Source organism: Tiliqua scincoides, chromosome 1 (assembly GCF_035046505.1).
Source record: "Tiliqua scincoides isolate rTilSci1 chromosome 1, rTilSci1.hap2, whole genome shotgun sequence".
Taxonomy (NCBI): domain Eukaryota; kingdom Metazoa; phylum Chordata; class Lepidosauria; order Squamata; family Scincidae; genus Tiliqua; species Tiliqua scincoides.
Window position 1 is genome coordinate 310,283,192 of NC_089821.1, and position 18,855 is coordinate 310,302,046.

The window sequence follows — 18,855 nt, forward strand, 5'->3', positions numbered from 1 at the left end:
TGCTCTTATTAAACAACCGGAAGGTGACCCATCCTGTTGGATCAAGTTCCCACATTGGCCAGTCTGATGCTTGAAAGAAGCCTACAAGTTGGACAACAGCCCTCCCTCCCTCCCTCCCTCCCTGATTGTCCCCATGTTGGCAACCTTCAGTCTCGAAAGACCCTGGTATCGCGCTCTGGATGGTGGTTCTGGCACAGCGTCTGGTGTGGCTGAAGAGGCCAATTCGGGAGTGACAATCCCTTCCACACTGGGAGCAAGTGCAGTCTGTCCCTGGTCTGTCTCCCTGGCTATGGGCAAGTGTAGTGTGTCCCTGATTGTCCCCATCCTTTGATATTCAGTTGCAATCATACTGGGGCCAAGGGAAATGCACTCTGCACACGCTAAAAGGCACTTTCTCTTATGATTGTTATGTCCCAGGGGCTAGTCTTAGTGCTAATGAGCAACTTTCAAGAACTCACATAAGTACACAATTCATATTTCCTTTAGTGAAAGTGCCTGGCTAGCCATCCTCAGGCAGCTTCTGGGTACCTTTAAGGGGTGACACATTTAATGGCGTGTGTGTGCATGTCAGATGTCAAACCATCCTTGGCAAAGGAGTTCTGCAAAGAGCAGAAATATCACCACCTTTCACCAATCTGTTCCCTCTTCCATTCCTCCCTCAAAGGTTTTTTTTTTTTTTTTTTTAAAATCTTTTACTCCTTCATTCATCAAGAGCAAGGGAAGCAGTAAAATGAGGGCATGACCTCCAGACAGCTGCATCTTGCTCAACGCACAATATATTCCCTGCAGAACCTTTGGAGGTTGTGCTCTGTGCCAGTTTTAATTTTGAGCGAATCCACTCAATTCCCAGCAGGGCTTTTTCTCAAGAACTCATCTGTCCATGAAGGACTGGTGTGGAAGATGGCTACCTTCCGTTAAAAACAAAAGTTCCAGGTTGGAAAGTGCCATAGCAAACATTTCTTGATCTGCAGTTCATAAAAGTCTGAGTGAAAATTATTATTGAGATGAGGGGAGGGGAGGAGGAAGAGAACACAAAGGGTTTTTCTCTTATTCAGATTTAAAAGCACATGAGGATTCAGGAGGAAAAGGGGAACAACTCAGTGTTCCACTACTAGCTCCGGATCTGATCCAAAAGAAGACTGCCTCACACTTCCTGTTCCTTGATTCTCCAAGAACAAAACAAGGGAATACAATCTACCAAGGTTTTTTACAGCAGAATTCTATGCATGCTTACTCAAAAGTCATGAGTAAATCCCATCACGTTTAATCAGGCTTACTCCTAGGAAAGTGTGTATAGGATTGCAGCCTTCGGTCGCAATCCTAATCAATTTTCCAGCACTGATGTAAGGACAATGCAACTCCGAGGTGAGGGAACAAACATTGCCCTACATTGAGGAAGCCTCCATGACTGCCCCCAACTGGCACAGCTACGCAGTACATGCAGTACATGCCCCACTGGCACAGCTACGCCAGTGCTGGAAAGTTGGTTAGGATTGCGCCCTGAGGGCCCAATCCTATCCAATTTTCCAGTGCCAGTGCTGCTGAGCCAATGGGGCAAGCATTGCATCTTGTGGTGGGGCAGCAGTCACAGAGGCCACCTTAAGGTATAGGAACATATATGTTCCCTTACCTTGGGGCTGCATTGCAGCTGCACCAGTGCTGGAAAATTGGATAGGATTGGGCCCTTAGTCTGCAAAAGAGCCAGATGGTCGGCGATGACATCAGCAAGTCATCACCAAATTTCCGGGTTGCCAAATTCCCAGAAGCGGCTGCATGGAGCTTGGCTTGGGAGGCAAAGCCTCCCACCTAATTTGCTGTGTGTGGAGAGGGCACGGCAGAGCCATTGCATGGCCCAGGGACTCTGCCAGCTTGGGCAGGCAGCTCTGCCATGCTCTGTCCGGCAGGGGCTGTAGGTTGCCGACCCCTTCCTTAGTCTAGAAGTGAACTGATTTTTCACTCTGACTTCACAAGCTAAGATGGGCTTCCAAAATAGGGTTTACCCACAGGAATGTCAAGAGCTCCAGTGTTGTCACTGTATCTACCCAGAGAGACTGCGAGCTAATTTTGCTCTGCCTTGTGTGGAAAATGTCTCTCCAAACAGAACGTTAAAAATAATTTGATGCATCGAACATGTCCATCCAGAATTTCAGAAGATGCATGGAATACCATTTCAGCTCCAAGCAGTCGTGTAGCCAGAGGGGACTGGCGGCGTGGTAAGTACTGCAGGTGCCGCAATGCACTGTGAAAGCGGTCCCTCGTGCTCAAAGCTGCTGGGGAAGCAACAGCAATGTACAGGCAATCAGCTTACCACACCCCCACCTTCTGGCTCTAAGAGGCCTTTCCTGGGACAGAGGAGAGCAGCTTGAACAGCACAGACAAGCTTTGATTTGTCCTGCACTGTACACTGACAAGGAGAAAATGCCTTGCAGCAGGAAGTCAGTGTGTGAGCCCCAAGTTCACCCTTCGCCAGAATCCCAGCTCCCTTGCCCTCCCCCCTGCAGAAAAATACTTTACGTGGAGAGAGAGCAGGGTCTTCGCCCCCTCCTTCTGAAGTCTCGTGCCGTTCAGGGGCAAGCAGCCAATCTGCTGGCCCTGTGCATACAGCAAGAACGTCCCTGCTGAGGGGGGGCTGATGTTGGGGTGTGGAGATGGCTGGACAGTTGGTGGGGCAACACTGGGCAGGCCTGCAGGTTAAAAGTGAGGCGTACGTGTTACACAGCTGAGCCACCATGCTGCTTCCTTCAGGGGGGCAGCTGGCCAGCCTCTGCCTGTCCGCTGCTTCGGCCTCTTCTTGGAAACCCCCCTCATTTGGCCCCTACTCTTTCAGGAAGGTTTGAAGCGCACTGAGGCCCCCTTACATGGAGGAGTGATGCCAGGTTCAGATCTTGTGCCTTGAAGCTCACGGCCATGTTCGTCCACGCACCAGCAGTAGCCGCTGTTCCCATGGCACTGCAGAGGGAGAAAGTTGCCCAGAGTGTCACACTGGGGCACATACTGCTCATCCCGTGGGCTGCCCCCATAGTGCTCCAGAAGGCTCTGCCTCCAGCGTTCACACATCGTCTGCGGCCTCTGGGTTGGCTCTAAAGAACATAGAACAAGTAGAGGACATCAGGTGCTGCCATAAGAACTACACTGACGTCTGTCTCCCCAACACTTAATTTGCAGAAAGTCGGATTCTGACCTCAGATCTGCCTAAGTCCCACCCCCCATCCCCATCCCCAAAGCCTCATCTCCTATTCCAGTACTAACAGCAGTCCCTGGTGCAATTGACTGGATCCCACAACCATGATGACAACAGCAGTGAAAAATCTGAGAAGAGATGAAATTCCCTCTGATGTTCCCACCATCAACCCAGGTGTCAATTTACATCTTCCTAATTAGCCAGAAAAATGGCTTGCCTCTTCAGCAGTGCAAGAGGCTTCAGTGCAAACACCAACAAAATCACTTGACTGTATGCAGAATTTTCCCCCCTCATTTGTGTGAATACAGCTTAGCACTGGCTGTCAATGCAGCAACTAAGTTTTGACAGTGACATATCACAGTTGAGCTCTTTGATACATCGTAAGAGTGAGAGGAAGGAGAAAGAGAAGCAATGCTTCTTATTAACTACTGGTATATTCAGCTTCCTGGGATGCTCACCAGGTTTCTAGACCTTATGGCTGTGGTGATAAGCTTGAAAGTGGGTAGGCAAGGCCCACTGACATCTCACAATGTGAGGGAAAGCTGGGCCAGATCTCCAGTGGTCTGGGAGGAGGGCTTCCATGTCCTTACCCCTTCCAACAACTAGCAAAATTTGGACAATTATCCAAAAATAGTAGGAAATGCAGAGAAAATGACGCAGACTAAGAGAAATCATATCCCCAAACAAATAAGACCACCAGGAAGGGTGACAATTGGACCAGGAAGGGCAAGAATCCTCCTCTGTTGTATAACCCCAGAGTCTGACACTCCAGGGGAGACTGCCTCGGAACCTGAATGTCCTATTTCTGGCAAGTCCCAGGAATAGAATGTTCTCTTCCTTGGAGTCCCAAGCCCTCACTTGGGTTCCCAGTACCAACCTTGCCTACTACCAATCACTACTACCAGCAAGCTAGAATAAGAGGCTGGGAACTACTCACCCTGAGTCCCACAGCGAGGTGGGGCGGAACCCGGCAGTGTCCGGCTTCCAGCAACCTCCTTGCCATCACTGTCTACACACCAACACTCCCCGGTGCTGCCGCGGCACTGCAGTGTCCTGTAGTTCCCTTGCTCGTCACATTCAGGGATGTGGGGGCCTCCAGGAAGGGACTGAGCCTGCTGGCTGGAATAGAGCCGCTCGTGTTCGCAGCGGGTCATTCTCTGCACACTCCCTGCCAGCCGGAACAAAGGAAGAAACAACCTGATCCAGGTCTCCACAGCATGAGTCTGAGAGCCTATTTCATGAAACTTTGGGCGAGGCGTAGCCAGCCAATCACAAGGGGAAAGGCCCGGTTGCCAAGAGTGGAAAGAACTTCTTTCTGCTCTTTGAACCTCTCGTGAGATGCTCCAGATGCACAATTGGCAAAAATGTATCAAATCATACCAATTCTTACCCAGAACCTCTGCCTTTTCACTGTATAAGGTTCACATGTGTACACAGAAATCTCTCTCTGGGAACTCATAAGAACATAAGAAGAGCCCTGCTGGATCAAGCCAAAGGCCCATCTAGTCCAGCTTCCTGTACCTCAGTGACCCACCAAATGCCCCATGGAGCACACAAGTCAACAGACACAACCTGCATCCCGGTGCCCGCCCCTGCAACTGGCAATCAGAGGCAGCCTGCCTCTAAAACCAAGAGCTTGCACATACCTACTATGACTTGTAACCTGTAATGAACTTCTCCTTCAGAAATTTGTCCAATCCCCTCTTAAAGGCATTCAGGCAAGATGCCATCACTACTTCTTGTGGCAAAGAGTTCCACAAACTAAATATATTCTTCTGTCTGTCCTAACACTCAACTTTCGTAGCTGTCCCCTGGTTCTGGTGTCATGTGAGAGGGAGAAGAGCGTCTCTCTATCCGCTCTGTTCATCCCCTGCATGATTTTTTTTATGTCTCAATCATGTCCCCCCTGAGGCACCTCTTTTCTAGGTTGAAGAGGCCCAAACGCTGTAACCTTTCCTCATAGGGAAGGTGACTCAGCCCAGGAATCATTTTGGTTGCTCTCTTTTGCACCTTTTCCATCTCCACTATACCCTTCTTGAAATGTGGCGACCAGAACTCGAGAGCTGCCCTCCATTTCTCCCTACCCAAACACCGTGAGACATCTAACCGCTGAGTCATACCTGGTGAGCAATGGAAACCGTCCCCTTCATAGCCAGCGCGGCAGCGACAAGAGAAGGAGCCGGGAGAATTGTAGCAATCAGCAGCTTGGTGGCACCTCCTTTCTGCACATTCATCCACATCTGGAAGGGAGGGAAGGAAGAAAATGCCAGAGAACTCAAAGAACAGCCCCACAGAGTCTGGCCTGGACAAAGATATGGCCCAAGGCATTTTGCTATCACTGGAAGAAAATGTAACAGGAACCGGGGTGGGGGGGCGATTGTCAGTCTGACCCCCTCCTCCGCCAAAATGAGACCAGTGCTTTCAGGAAAGCAACAACAGGTGCAGCCTTGCTGGGAAATAGCTGCAGAAGCCAAAGAAGAAAATCCCTCTTAAAGCCCTAAAATTCTCAGAGCTGGAAAATGCCAAGTCCTGATGGGCCACAGCCAGGGGGTTCCTTGCAGGCTTCTGCCTGAGATGCTCACTTGAAGGCGCATGGGAAAGGGAACCACTTCAGTGTTCCAAACAAGAAAGACTTACTGGCTATAAATTAATTACATCAGTTAAGAATTGGGCTCATAGGTAATTAATCACTTCATTGCGCTTTCCACGTACTTGCAAAGTCAATGCCAGCCTTGAATAACCTTTCAGAGCCCTACCTGTGGAGAGACAAAACGTGGGAACTGTTTCAAGTCCAGGGCATCCAGAGTGGAAGAAAAACACTTGTCTTGCCAATCAGTCCCAAGTACGTCAAAGGAAGAGAATCTGGAGGCAAGCACAGGCTGTGGTTTTGGAAACCTCCAGACCTGTTGGCTGTGGGGCTCTGCCTCAGGTGGACGAATCTGTCTGCTCCCTACCCCTTGATTGCTTCAGCTGTGGAGGTGCCATGGAATGGTTCCAGAGTTTTCCACTACTCCCAAAAATTTTTTTAAGCTGCCAGCATACAAAGCATGTTGTGGGCAGGGGAGGGGTTCACAGCGGAGAAGGGAGTTGCCAAAACAGAGGAAAGGCTGGTTCAGGGGAGGAGGTGGGACATGTCCCCAGCTGCGTCTTTCCTCCAGAGAAGAAACCTCCTAGCACAGTGGTTCTCCAACTGATGGGTTGTGACCCATAAGAACATAAGAACAGCCCCACTGGATCAGGCCATAGGCCCATCTAGTCCAGCTTCCTGCATCTCACAGCAGCCCACCAAATGCCCCAGGGAGCACACCAGATAACAAGAGACATCACTCTGGCGCCCTCCCTTGCATTTGGCATTCTGACATAGCACATTTCTAAAATCAGGAGGTTGCGCATACACATCATGGCTTGTACCCCATACTGGATTTTTCCTCCAGAAACTTGTCCAATCCCCTTTAAAGGCGTCCAGGTCAGACGCCATCACCACATCCTGTGGCAAGGAGTTCCACAGACCAGCCAGACGCTGAGTAAAGAAATATTTTCTCTTGTCTGTTCTAACTCTTCCCAACACTCAATTTTAGTGGATGTCCCCTGGTTCTGGTGTTATGTGAGAGTGTAAAGAGCATCTCTCTATCCACTTTATCCTTCCCATGAATAATTTTGTATGTCTCAATCATGTCCCCTCTCAGGCGCCTCTTTTCTAGGCTGAAGAGGCCCAAACGCCGTAGCCTTTCCTCATAAGGAAGGTGCCCCAGCCCCATAATCATCTTAGTCGCTCTCTTTCGCACCTTTTCCATTTCCACTATGTCTTTTTTGAGATGCAGCGACCCAAAAAAGACATAGTGGACCCATCAGTTTGTGTAAAGGTTCCCCATCCCTTTAAGGGGCGGGGGAAGGGGAGAGGCAGGGAAGCAATCCCCAGGATCGCATCTGTATGGGGGGGCGAGGGGGTGCATTTTGACTTACATTGACTTGCTTACAAATGGAGGGTAGGCACTTACTTTTTGCAGGAGGTGCTTTTTTCCTGCTGTTTCTGAATGTTCCAAGCCTTGGGGAGCGCTGAGGAGGGCTATGCAGGGCTTCCTGCACCTCCTGCCTACCTAATGCGAGTCAAAAGCGCGCACACGCACAGGCACACACACACGCACACACCCAGTCCCCAGAGACGCGATCCTGGGGATTGCATTGCTGCCCTAATTTCCCCCCCCCCCCCCACAAAGAGTTACTGAGAGAGTAAAGCTCCCTCAGAGTTTGAGAACCACTATCCTAGCAGATAGATCAAAGAGCACCCCAGGGTAACAAGCAGGAAGAACATGAAAGAGAGTGAAAGGGGAAAGAGATACAAATATAAAATAATCATGTGTTTTCCCCTTATTTATTCCAACCATCATTTCCTTCCCCTGCATCGAATTTTAGATCAGAGAGTCCTCAGGGAAGGAAACTTTCCCCAGATATTCTCTAAAACCCCAAGCACACTGAGTATCTAATATACAAGAGCAAACGCAGGTGCTGAAATGCCTGTCACTTTGCCACAGACAAGGCAGTAGTTTCCTGCATAATGGGGGGGGGGGGGAATATCTGTCTATGCACATGTAAATTTGTAAATAAAAATTTTAAAAAACAGGCTGATGGGGACTGATTGTGTTCAGTGCCCCAAGAGCCAAGGAACATTGAGGTATCATCTGGGAAAAAAATAACAGCAGTATAAACTGGGGTGGGATGGAGAAGGCGGGAGAAAAAATGGCTTGCTTAAGCCACTTGGATATTAAGGCCAAGGAGATGCAACATTTTGCTGCCAACCCCCCTTGCATTCCTAATTCTAGCAGCACCACACAAAATGTGTGTTGTTGGCAACCTTCAGTCTGGAAAGACTCTGGTATCGCGCTCTGAAAGGTGGTTCTGGAACAGCGTCTAGTGTGGCTGAAAAGGCCAATCCGGGAGTGACAATCCCTTCCACACCGGGAGCAAGTGCAGTCTGTCCCTGGTCAATCTCCTGGCTATGGGCCTTCCTTCTTTGCCTCAGACTGTTGGCCAAGTGTCTCTTCAAACTGGGAAAGGCCATGCTGCACAGCCTGCCTCCAAGCAGGCCACTCAGAGGCCAGGGTTTCCCACTTGTTGAGGTCCACTCCTAAGGCCTTCAGATCCCTCTTGCAGATGTCCTTGTATCGCAGCTGTGGTCTGCCTGTAGGGCGCTTTCCTTGCACGAGTTCTCCATAGAGGAGATCTTTTGGGATCCGGCCATCATCCATTCTCATGACATGACCGAGCCAACGCAGGCATCTCTGTTTCACACCACTGGTAAAGTATCACTACTTCTGACTCTGAGTGCATTTACTATAGAACCATTGTGAGACAGGTGGCTTTTTGTGCAATCTGGAAGGAAGGGGGTAGCCTCTCTTCTGATATAATTTGCAGGAAAATTTATGAACGAAATGATTTTGAAACCATAGCACTTCAAGTATTTGCAGAAATGAACTCAGATTTCAAATCCGGGGCCCATTTCCTCTCTCACCAGTTGTGACTTTTCCACAGGTTCCTGGCATCTTACATGGAAGGGCAAGGCACGATAGGCTTTCTGGCAGTCCACCCTCCCTCCTTTCCCCTTACCTGTGCAGTTGTGCCCGTTCCCAGTATAACCAGGAAGGCAGACGCAGCCAAATGAGCGACCCCGTAATGCACACATCGTGCCCGATCTGCAGAGGCGCAGGTGTGAGTTCCATCCTCGCAGGGATTGGATGGTGGAGCAGTGACTGGAAGGGAGGAAAACGTAAGGCCTGCCGTTGTAGCACATAGCTGAGGAAAGAGGGCAGAAGCCAGTTGCAACTATACTTCAGATGTGTGCAGAGCACAACGGGAGCATATCTTGAACTGGAGCTTCCGGCAGTCAGACTCCAACACAATACGACCTGAACCACCAGCTCTCTCATTCCATTGCAAGCCTGAAAAACTGAGATCAATGGTGCCAACCTTCCTGCGCCTCCAGTCAGCTGGTCTCCAAGGGCCAATCCCATCCCACCAGGCCCTATAAAGCTCCTGGCTTCACAGTGTGCTTCTCAATCTAAACAACTAACAGGGCATCTGATACGCTTTCCACAATGGCTGCTTCAGTTCCTGATCCCTACCTGCCTGTGGCTATGCACCTGCCATCAACTTCTAATTTGATTCTCCTAGAACTCGACCCCCACCTATTCTGGACCCAAAACCATTTCTGGCCTTTGCTGAGGCCTAACACACAACCTGGCAAGAGACAGGCTTGACCTACTCATCACAAAGAGTTCTGCAATTCTCTGTTCTGCATTTTTTTTAAACCCTAAGACACCTGGGCAGGGCACATCTGAGTAGAAGAAGTGTGTGTGCCATGAGAGGCTGCTTCCCCTCTCCTTTCTGGCCCCTTTTCAGTTAAACACAGCCCCCCCCATCCTGGTCTCTTCCTCACCCCATGGAGACAGATGAATGTCCCACATTGTCCCTGCATCTTTTCTCTTGCCTCTTGGGGAAGTTGATTTTGTGCTTGAAAAAAGGATTAAGCAGCCTTCCCATCCATCCTTCCCCCACTCAGACTTACGGCCTGTCAAGACTGCATGCGTGTGGGTGCATGCTTATAAAAACCTTAGAAGAATGAATCAATAATTCTGTGCAATTCATCATTGGAGCCTTAGTTGCAATTGAAGTCTATGGGCAGCAATCAAGAGAGATTTCTCTGGAAAAAGCTCAGCTAGCCCCACAACTCACGTTTGCTAGGCTGTGCCCAGTGTGGACAAACTTTCTGCCAGGAGCCAATTTGGGGACAGATTTCAATCTTCTTGGACGCCTCCCTTCCAACGAGGGCTGGAATATTTGTATTTTAAAGCACAACTGGAAGGGAACTTCCAAGCAAGAAGTCCTCAATAAAAGCTGATGACAGCTCCTGGGACAACCAAGTTCAGGATGCCACCCAGGGACACGTATAGTCTGGGTTCCACCACACACAAAAACAAGAATAACCAGCACATGGAAATCACATTGCCTCGATTCAAGTTTCTTGCACACAGATAATGTGAAACCAATGGCGTAGCTAGTAAGGAGCAGGGGGCAGTCCACCCCAGGTACCAGCTTTGGGGATGTGACAAATGAGCCAACAACACTAACGTCACGGAGGTTATGAGTAACCTCATCATGCTATATACTGTTGGATGTGGAATTTCCAGTAGAATGCAATGCAAAAACCCGGGGTAGAATATCTCCTTTCCTTCAAAAGTTATGGTCAAAAAACCAGAGAACAAAAAATGCATGGAGCCCTATGGAAAGTGAAACTGAGTCGTATCATGCGTTTACTTGTGAGTAGGCGAACGTGCCATAGTCCGTCAGAAAGGGCAGGCTGAGAGGAATCCAAGGACACCAGAATGGTTCTTATCCAATGAAAGCAGCACCCAAAAAACAACCAAGAAGGAAGTCCCTCCCTCCAAGCAGATGATGTATTGAGCCCTATGGAAAGCAAAAGTAAGCCACACTGTCGCGTTTACTAGCGAGTAAGCAAACGTGCCTTGGTTGCTGGTCAAGTCAGGCAAATGGGAATGCAAGGCTAGCTGCATGGTCCCAATCTGATGAAAGTGGAGCTCAACAAATGCTCCAGAAGGCAGCACCCCCCCCCAAAGAATAAAACAGAGGCTTGAGCTAGTAAGGTGGGCACTGGGGAGGGCTGAAAATCTCACTGATTTTGTGTGTGTGTGTGGGGGGGGGGTATTATTGCAGGCAGGTTACAGAGAAAATTCACTTGGTGAAACAGGGCTGGCTTCCCCTTATTCAATTATCTGTTTTTCTTTAACTTAATTATTTATAATTATTTTATTTTGCTTGATGATGTCAGTTCCAGACATGACATCACTTCCGGTGGGTTCTGGACAGATTGTCATTCTAAAAAGTGGGTCCCAGTGTTAAAAGTTTGAGAACCACTGCCTTAACTCAAAACAGGCCAATGAGACATTGGGGGGAGGGTGACACCCTAGTGACCAAAGTTCTGGTAATCACAGCTTATAGGAATAATACCAGCATGTTCTATATCATTTGATGCAGAATTTCATTATGGGGAAATATTCACTGCATTTATTTTCTAGCCATTATTATTATTCATTTCATGCCATGACTATTACTATCAGTCTCACCTACCTCACAGGGTTGTTGTGAGGACAAAATAAGGGAGGAACCAGGTTCACCACCCTGAGCTGCTTAGAGGAAGGGTGGAACAAAAATGTGAATCAAGCAATTATTAATAATATAATTAATAATAATAAATAATTACATAATTAAATAATTATGTTGTATGGGGTGACAAAAATTTATGGGTCCCGGGTGTCAAATGACATAGCTACACCTCCATGTGAAACTGAGCTACATATTCTCAAAAAAGTCTTTGTCCATTAGCTGCAGTGGTTCCCAAATGTTTTAGCAGCGGGACCCACTTTTTAAAGTGACACTCTATCAGGACCCACCTAGCTTTATGAGGCTACCCACTGGCAACTCATTTCTCCCTTCCCAAACATTATGAGACGTCTAACTGCTGAGCCATACCTGGTGAGCACTGAAAACCGTCACCTTCATAGCCGGCCCAGCAGCGACAAGAGAAGGAGCCGGGAGAATTGTAGCAATCAGCGGCTTGGTGGCACTTCCCTTCTGCACATTCATCCACATCTGGAAAGGAAGGAAGGAAGAAAAGCCAGAGCACCCAAGAACAGGACCCACCGAGTCTGGCCTGGACACAGATACGGCCCAAGGCATTTTGTTCTCACTGGAAGAAAATGCGACCAGAATCTGTCTGGGGATGAGTGGGAATTAGCAGTCCTGCCCCCTTTCCCCAAAATGAGATCAGCGCTTGAGGAAAGCAATGACAGGTGAAGGTCTGCTGGGAAATGGCTTCAAGAGCAAAGGAGAAAATCCTCCTTAAACCCCTAAAATCTTCAGAGCTGGAAAATACTAATCCTGATGGGCCAAAGCCAGTGGGGTCCTGACAGGCCTCTGCCCAAGACACTCACCTGAAGGTGCATGGGGAAGGGAGGAAACCACCTCCAAGTTCCAAACATGAAAGCAGCACTACCAGTTGCCAATTAATCAGTCAGTTGGGCTCGCAGCCAATTTACAATAGGGTTCCAAACTTGCAGCGCCACGACTCACCTTGTCCTCTGCAGTAGGTCACAATGCTTTCAGTGCTACTGGAGGCCTCTCCCAGCCCAGCAACCACTCTACAGCTCTCTGCAGGCCTCAGAATATCCCTCAGAAGTCTGCATAAGCCACCCAGTTTTCGAAGCAAACTGGCTTACAGATGCTACTTAAGCCAATCCGAGACCTCCAAAGGCCCAGAGAGTGGTCATCAGGCAGGAAGAGGTCTCCAGAGGCTCAGGTAAGGAAAGGGGCTGCTGGAATGGCTCCTATTTGTAACCAAACCAGCATGAGGGCAGACAGGAGGGCCCAGATTGCAACCCACTGTGCTTGGGCTTGTGACCCACACATTGGGAAGCACTGATTTATTACATTTAAATACATACTTGCAAAGTCAATGCCAGTCTTGGACATTCAGGGCCCTACCTGTGATCTTAGAAGACAAATGTGGGAGCCGTTTTAAAGCACAAGGCATTCAGATTGGAAGAAAAACACTTTTCTTGTCTAATATTTCTTGGCTAATATTATAATGCCATCGTACAAATCTATGGTAAGGCCACACCTGGAGTATTGTGTTCAGTTCAGTATTGTGTTCAGTTCTGGTCGCCGCATCTCAAAAAGACATAGTGGAAATGGAAAAGGTGCAAAAGAGAGTGACTAAGATGATTACGGGGCTGGGGCACCTTCCTTATGAGGAAAGGCTACGGCGTTTGGGCCTCTTCAGCCTAGAAAAGAGACGCCTGAGGGGGGACATGATTGAGACATACAAAATTATGCAGGGGATGGACAGAGTGGATAGAGAGATGCTCTTTACACTCTCACATAACACCAGAACCAGGGGACATCCACTAAAATTGAGTGTTGGGAGAGTTAGAGCAGACAAAAGAAAATATTTATTTACTCAGCATGTGGTTGGTCTGTGGAACTCCTTGCCACAGCATGTGGTGGCAGCATCTGGCCTGGACGCCTTTAAAAGGGAATTGACAAGTTTCTGGAGGAAAAATCCATTACGGGTTACAAGCCATGATGTGTATGTGCAACCTCCTGATTTTAGTAATGGGCTATGTCAGAACGCCAGATGCAAGGGAGGGCACCAGAATGAGGTCTCTTGAGATACAGGAAGCTGGACTAGATGGGCCTATGGCTGATCCAGTGGGGCTGTCTTTATGTTCTTGTCAATAAGCCCTGAAAACTCCTAGGAAAAGAATCTGAGATAAACACAGGTTGTTGTTGTTTTTAACCTCCATGCATGTTGGCTGGAGGGTGCTGCAAGCTTGTTCCTCTTACTAATAATTGCAAACAGCACTTGAGCGTCTGAAGCACTTCACAGACATCATCTTAATGCCAGCCTTTGAACAACCTGTTCCAGTTCAAGTGGAGAGCTGAGGATGAGAGAAGCAGCTCACCAAGGCCACCCTGTCAGCCAATGGCAGAGGCAAAACTTGGACCCACTTGGCCACTCGACTCCTTGGCCTCCACACAACACCAGGTCTCTTCTCCTTCCCATCACCCTCATCTCCCACCCCCACACACTCTTCCCTGCAGCTCACAGATTCTGCAAATGGGGAGTTAATTGATACCAGGCCTTGAAAAGCCCAAAGCCAAATCTTGATTTGAGGAAACCAGAAAGCTTCCACTGGCATCAGCAGAAGCCTGGGAAAAAGAGGTGCGCCAAAAGCTGTGGCATTTGCTACGCTTGCTCAGATCATGATTCCCAAGTTAGTTTTTTTCAAGTCTTTATACGGAGACCAACAAGCACTTTGGGAATGATCTGGGATGTGAGACTAGGCTTCGATTCTGCAAGTGTACAGAAAACCTGCACAGTGTGTAGCTCAGGCTGCAGAACGTAGCTGCCCGAGGATCTCAGCCTTCTTTTCCAAAAAAGCAAGTTGCTAGTCCTTAGGATACAAAGACAGAAGTCAGAGGAGCAAAACCAGAGCTATGCACGAGAAGGGTGAAAAAATAAGAAATTTGCAAATGTGATAGAGACTGCACTATCCATTTTCCTTGGCACAGATTCTGGACTATCTGAATGCAATTTTTTTTCCTTAAAAGGTGGGACTATGCAAGTGGGATTCAATCACTGGGATTCAATCATTGGCAGGAGAAGAGAAATAAAGAAGAGGAGCTGAAACTGACAGCACTGCTTAACAATACACAGTAATACTTCAGAATGAGAGGCAAGGGGATGGCATGCATAAGTGATCCCTGCAGGTAGAGAACCAGAGTATCATGGACCATTAAAGTTCCAAAGTCATTTCCTGGACTGCTAGTTTTCTACATGCTGGGACTCTCTGCAACTAACATGTGCAATTGCTGAATGCATAGATCAGGTCTGAGCCATGTTATCATCAAAAATTCATACATTTCATGATTCTGCAGTTCAAGATGAAAGTGCAGAAAACAGTATGAGGAGGGAGGAAGGAAGAGATAAATTTCAGTGAATTGTTTTTCATAGCAGTCTGGTTATTCACCCCATTCCTTTACTTTTATTACATCCTCATAGCCAATGCCTCCCCTCCTCCACTGAAAACCCAGTCTCTGGCAAATGTTGCCCAAGGAATTTGTGTTTCCTCAGTCAAAAAGCAGGCCTTCCTCATAGGGACTAGCCTCTTACCTAAGCAAGTGGTCCGGTCAGTTGCAAGCTGGTATCCACTGGGACACTCGCACCTGTAGCTGCCTGGGGTATTCACACACACGGCCTCTGGGCTGCATCTTCCAGGCCCTGAGCACATTCATTGAGTTCTGAGGAAGGACAAAGGGAATTAACAGGACAAATAAGGGCTTTTTGACAACTTCTGGGCATGAAGGAGGAAATGCATTTCCATCAGGATTCCAAGGAGCTCCAGTGAATGCTGCATGATCAGCTGGGTGATGGATGATTCCCAGTTCCACATCTGGCTCATTCCTGCCAGAACGGCTCAGCCCCCTTCCAGCTATAAAAACACAACCAGGGCCAAATGGATCCAGATGTTTTTCAAGGGAAGCAAAGTTCCAAGTTTAACCTCTTAAATGTGGTTGAAAAACACACTGTTCGACTTGGAACAACACTAGCTGCAGGGACAGAAGGTTCTATTCTTCTCCCCATCCCCCTCCAGCTTTTCTTACGTTAGCACAGCCCTGGACAGACTTGGCAACTGAAACATTAATGTGGCCATTTAACCATTTCTGCCCAGCCCACAGGTGCACACATTTGATCCCTGTTGCGTATATGCAACATTGGGCAGAAATGGCTTAACAAGGCAAAGAAGCCAGCTGCCTCCTGCAAGCTCCCCTTGCCCACGGGCTGAGTTACAGGGATGTCACAGAAAGTTCACTGCGCAACACTGACATTTGTTTGAACCATATATAGTGAAAAGCATCATGCACACGGCAACATGGCCTTTAGCACAATAAATGCATGTCTGAAGGCACCCCAACAGCGCTTGTACACTTGAGGCTTTAAAGGATTCTTGCTTGACCTGCTTTGTAATGCAAATGCAAATCTGGGCTGGCCAAAAACCCACTGGCATTACAAGTGTATCCACCAGAACAAGGATATCCCATGACGTGATCACTCCCAGGTGAAATAAGCTTCACATACGTCAGTGCACTTCAGTGTGGTCGTTAAACTGAGATTCACACAACTGGACTGAGGTGCTGAAGTTCACTGTCAGGGAAAGGCTACCTACCACTGCCAGCAGAGGGCAAGTTTTGAACCCTTCTGACTTCCTGCACCATTGTACAGCATTTCACCAGAGAAGTTCAAACCTGACATTTTAATGAATATATTTTAAAAACGTATTTTATGCTGTCCTTCCATTTTGTTAACCCTCCAGCACAACTCTAGACAGGAAAACAAGAGAGGGCATCAAAACTAGCAGTACCAGAAAAAAGAAGCAGATTAAAGGAGTGCAGAAGTTTGCTGAAATGCCTTGGGGGGACGGGCGGACATGTGGAGTCTTTGCCTGGTGCCCAAAGGACATTTAGTTCAGTGCCAGGCAAGCTTCTCTAACAAAGGTGCACCACACACCTCCCCAGCCTCGCACCCAGGGCAAAGGTCTGCAATGGCGTCTCCTGCAAGATGCCACTGCCCCCCGCATGCGAATCTGTCCTCCCCCCACTCACCAAAGCGATGCAGAGACTCCAGGACGCGTCGAAGAAGCCTCCTGAGGCTTTTCTGACCAACTCTGCTTGTGGCACACCTGAAGCACCACGTTGGAAGCCTCTCTGAGGGTCCTAGAGGGGCATTTGCCCCATTTAATTAATGCCAGATCCACTACTGACCCAAAAAGGCCCTCATTCCAGGCACCTCTGGCAGGCTCATACTCGAGAAGGCAGTCCTTTAAACTCAAGCAGCCCTGCCAGGCCCCCCCAAGGGTGTGCAAGGCTCTGGAGCTGCAGGGGAGCAATAGTGGGAGAGAAGGGTGCCTTCCTCTCCTTCTTGTGTATTTCCCGGCAGCAGCTATGGGAGTGGGGGGGGGGGGAGAGACTGTGAGAAACAGGATGTGGAACTAGACAGGGCCCTTGGCCCTGATCCAGCAAAGCTGTTCTTCAGAATGGAACTCCAACACTACCAAGTCCAGCCAGGACGCGGCTCGACACTCACCCACACACTCCTTGCCGTCTCCCCAGTAGCCAGCAGTGCACTCGCAGGTGTAGTCCAGCCCGGAGCCCGGCTGGCAACGTGCCTTGATGTCGCATGTGTGGGTGCCCACGTAGCAGGGGTTCACTGTGGTCGAGTCAGAAACGTCTGGGCAGGGAAGGAAAGCAGAAGAGGAAATGCTGAAAGAACCAAGGCCTCCACGTTTCTCATCCTGTGCGTTTTGGGAGGGAAAGGTGATGTCCCGTTGTTCAAAAATGTGTTTATGGCACCTTTCGCTTTGCATTCAGGGTGGTCAACAGCCACTGAATAAAATCAAAACAGCAGCAGCAGACTGCAAGAAATACCACAAATTGGATCAGGAGATGCCGGCGCTTGGAGCAGAAACCTTTGCCCTGCAACAGATCATGTGTTCCAAGACCAAGGTGTGGGACCCTCCCTCTTTTCCTTCCACTGATTTGTTCCCTGCACCAGAATGGGTGGGAAGCTCTTGGCTTCTAGTCTCTGGGAAAGAGTAGAACAACTGGCATCTGTCACTCCACAGGACCTCAGGAACAAGCGCACTTGGTTTATGCCAGTTCGACAGGCAGAATACACATCACAATGAGTGTATCGGCAGCTAACTCGTGCTGGGAATCCTTCTGGCTCCACCAAACCCCTCATCTGATTAGCAGGCTTCTGGGGCACACAACACTGATGTGCTCAGTAACTGCATGCGCATTTGGGCCCATCCCTACATAAGAACATAATAAGAACATAAGAACAGCCCCACTGGATCAGGCCAGAGGCCCATCTAGTCCAGCTTCCTGTATCTCACAGCGGCCCACCAAATGCCCAGGGAGCACACCAGGTAACAAGAGACCTGCAAGGCCTCCTGGGAAGTGTAGTTAAGAACATAAGAACAGCCCCACTGGAGCAGGCCATAGGCCCATCTAGTCCAGCTTCCTGTATCTCACAGCGGCCCACCAAATGCCCCAGGGAGCACACCAGACAACAAGAGACCTGCAAGGCTTCCTGGGAATTGTAGTTAAGAACATAAGAACAGCCCCACTGGATCAGGCCATAGGCCCATCTAGTCCAGCTTCCTGTATCTCACAGCGGCCCACCAAATGCCCCAGGGAGCACACCATTCCTGTATTGTACACGGAGTGGACTAGGAAGCTGGCTGCATCCCACAGCTCCCCTTAGCCACTGTTGAAGGTTGCAATGCCAGGAGGTGTTCACAAACAAGCTCGTCAAACGCTTGGCCACACTTCACAGTTCACCCCAGAAGGAAGCTGGGGCTTTGCCGAAGCCCTGCCAGGAGGGTTGCAAAGTGTGTCTGGTGCACAGCAGCACACACTAGAGGCAACAGGAGTAACACACCATTGCTGCATCTTCTGCCACAGACTTTTTGCCAATTGCTCACGTCCCCCCACGGTGGCCAAGCTGACTCACAGCTCTTCAAATCATCTTCTTGGGTCCTGCTGTGGTACAGACAGACTCACCCTGTTCTGCCTGGACTCCAAACCAAGATCTGGAACTCGTTTATGCATTTTGGAGGGGAGGAAAGGGGGAGGGCAGCAACAAATTGCACCTTTTGTTGTCAGAGAAGCCACGAGAAGACCACCCCGGCTCCCCGGGACAAGACCTCCTAGCTCTCACCCACACACAGAAAACCACTTTATCTCTGTAAAGGAGGGAGAGGGAATCTTGGCAAACCTCCTTGATTGCTCCACGACTACATAATTTCCACCAGTCATGGCCCATGAACTGAAAAAGGGGGTGTAGAGTCAGCAGCTAAGGGCTAAACTACACTGAGCCCTTGGGTGCTTGGATTTCATTTTCTACCGGAGGCCCCCAGCTCCTTTCCTGTTGCACCTTCTCTGTGTCCTGTGCAAGGAAAGTTCAACCATGAAGTTTTTTCATTTATTTATCTAAAACGCTTCATGGGAAGCACTGCAGGAAAAGGCTCTAAGTTGGG

General features: G+C 49.0%; 1 protein-coding gene across 1 annotated transcript in view; it reads right to left on the bottom strand.

The window, feature by feature from the left end:
- The window catches only part of NID2 (nidogen 2), a 60,061-nt gene that overhangs the window by 6,869 nt on the left and 34,337 nt on the right, over positions 1–18,855 (bottom strand). The window contains 10 exon segments of the mRNA XM_066624359.1: positions 2,515–2,684; positions 2,859–3,080; positions 4,119–4,349; positions 5,302–5,421; positions 8,786–8,839; positions 8,842–8,928; positions 11,726–11,845; positions 14,928–15,029; positions 15,032–15,055; positions 16,899–17,042. Of these exon segments, the coding sequence (XP_066480456.1) occupies positions 2,515–2,684; positions 2,859–3,080; positions 4,119–4,349; positions 5,302–5,421; positions 8,786–8,839; positions 8,842–8,928; positions 11,726–11,845; positions 14,928–15,029; positions 15,032–15,055; positions 16,899–17,042 (1,274 nt within the window).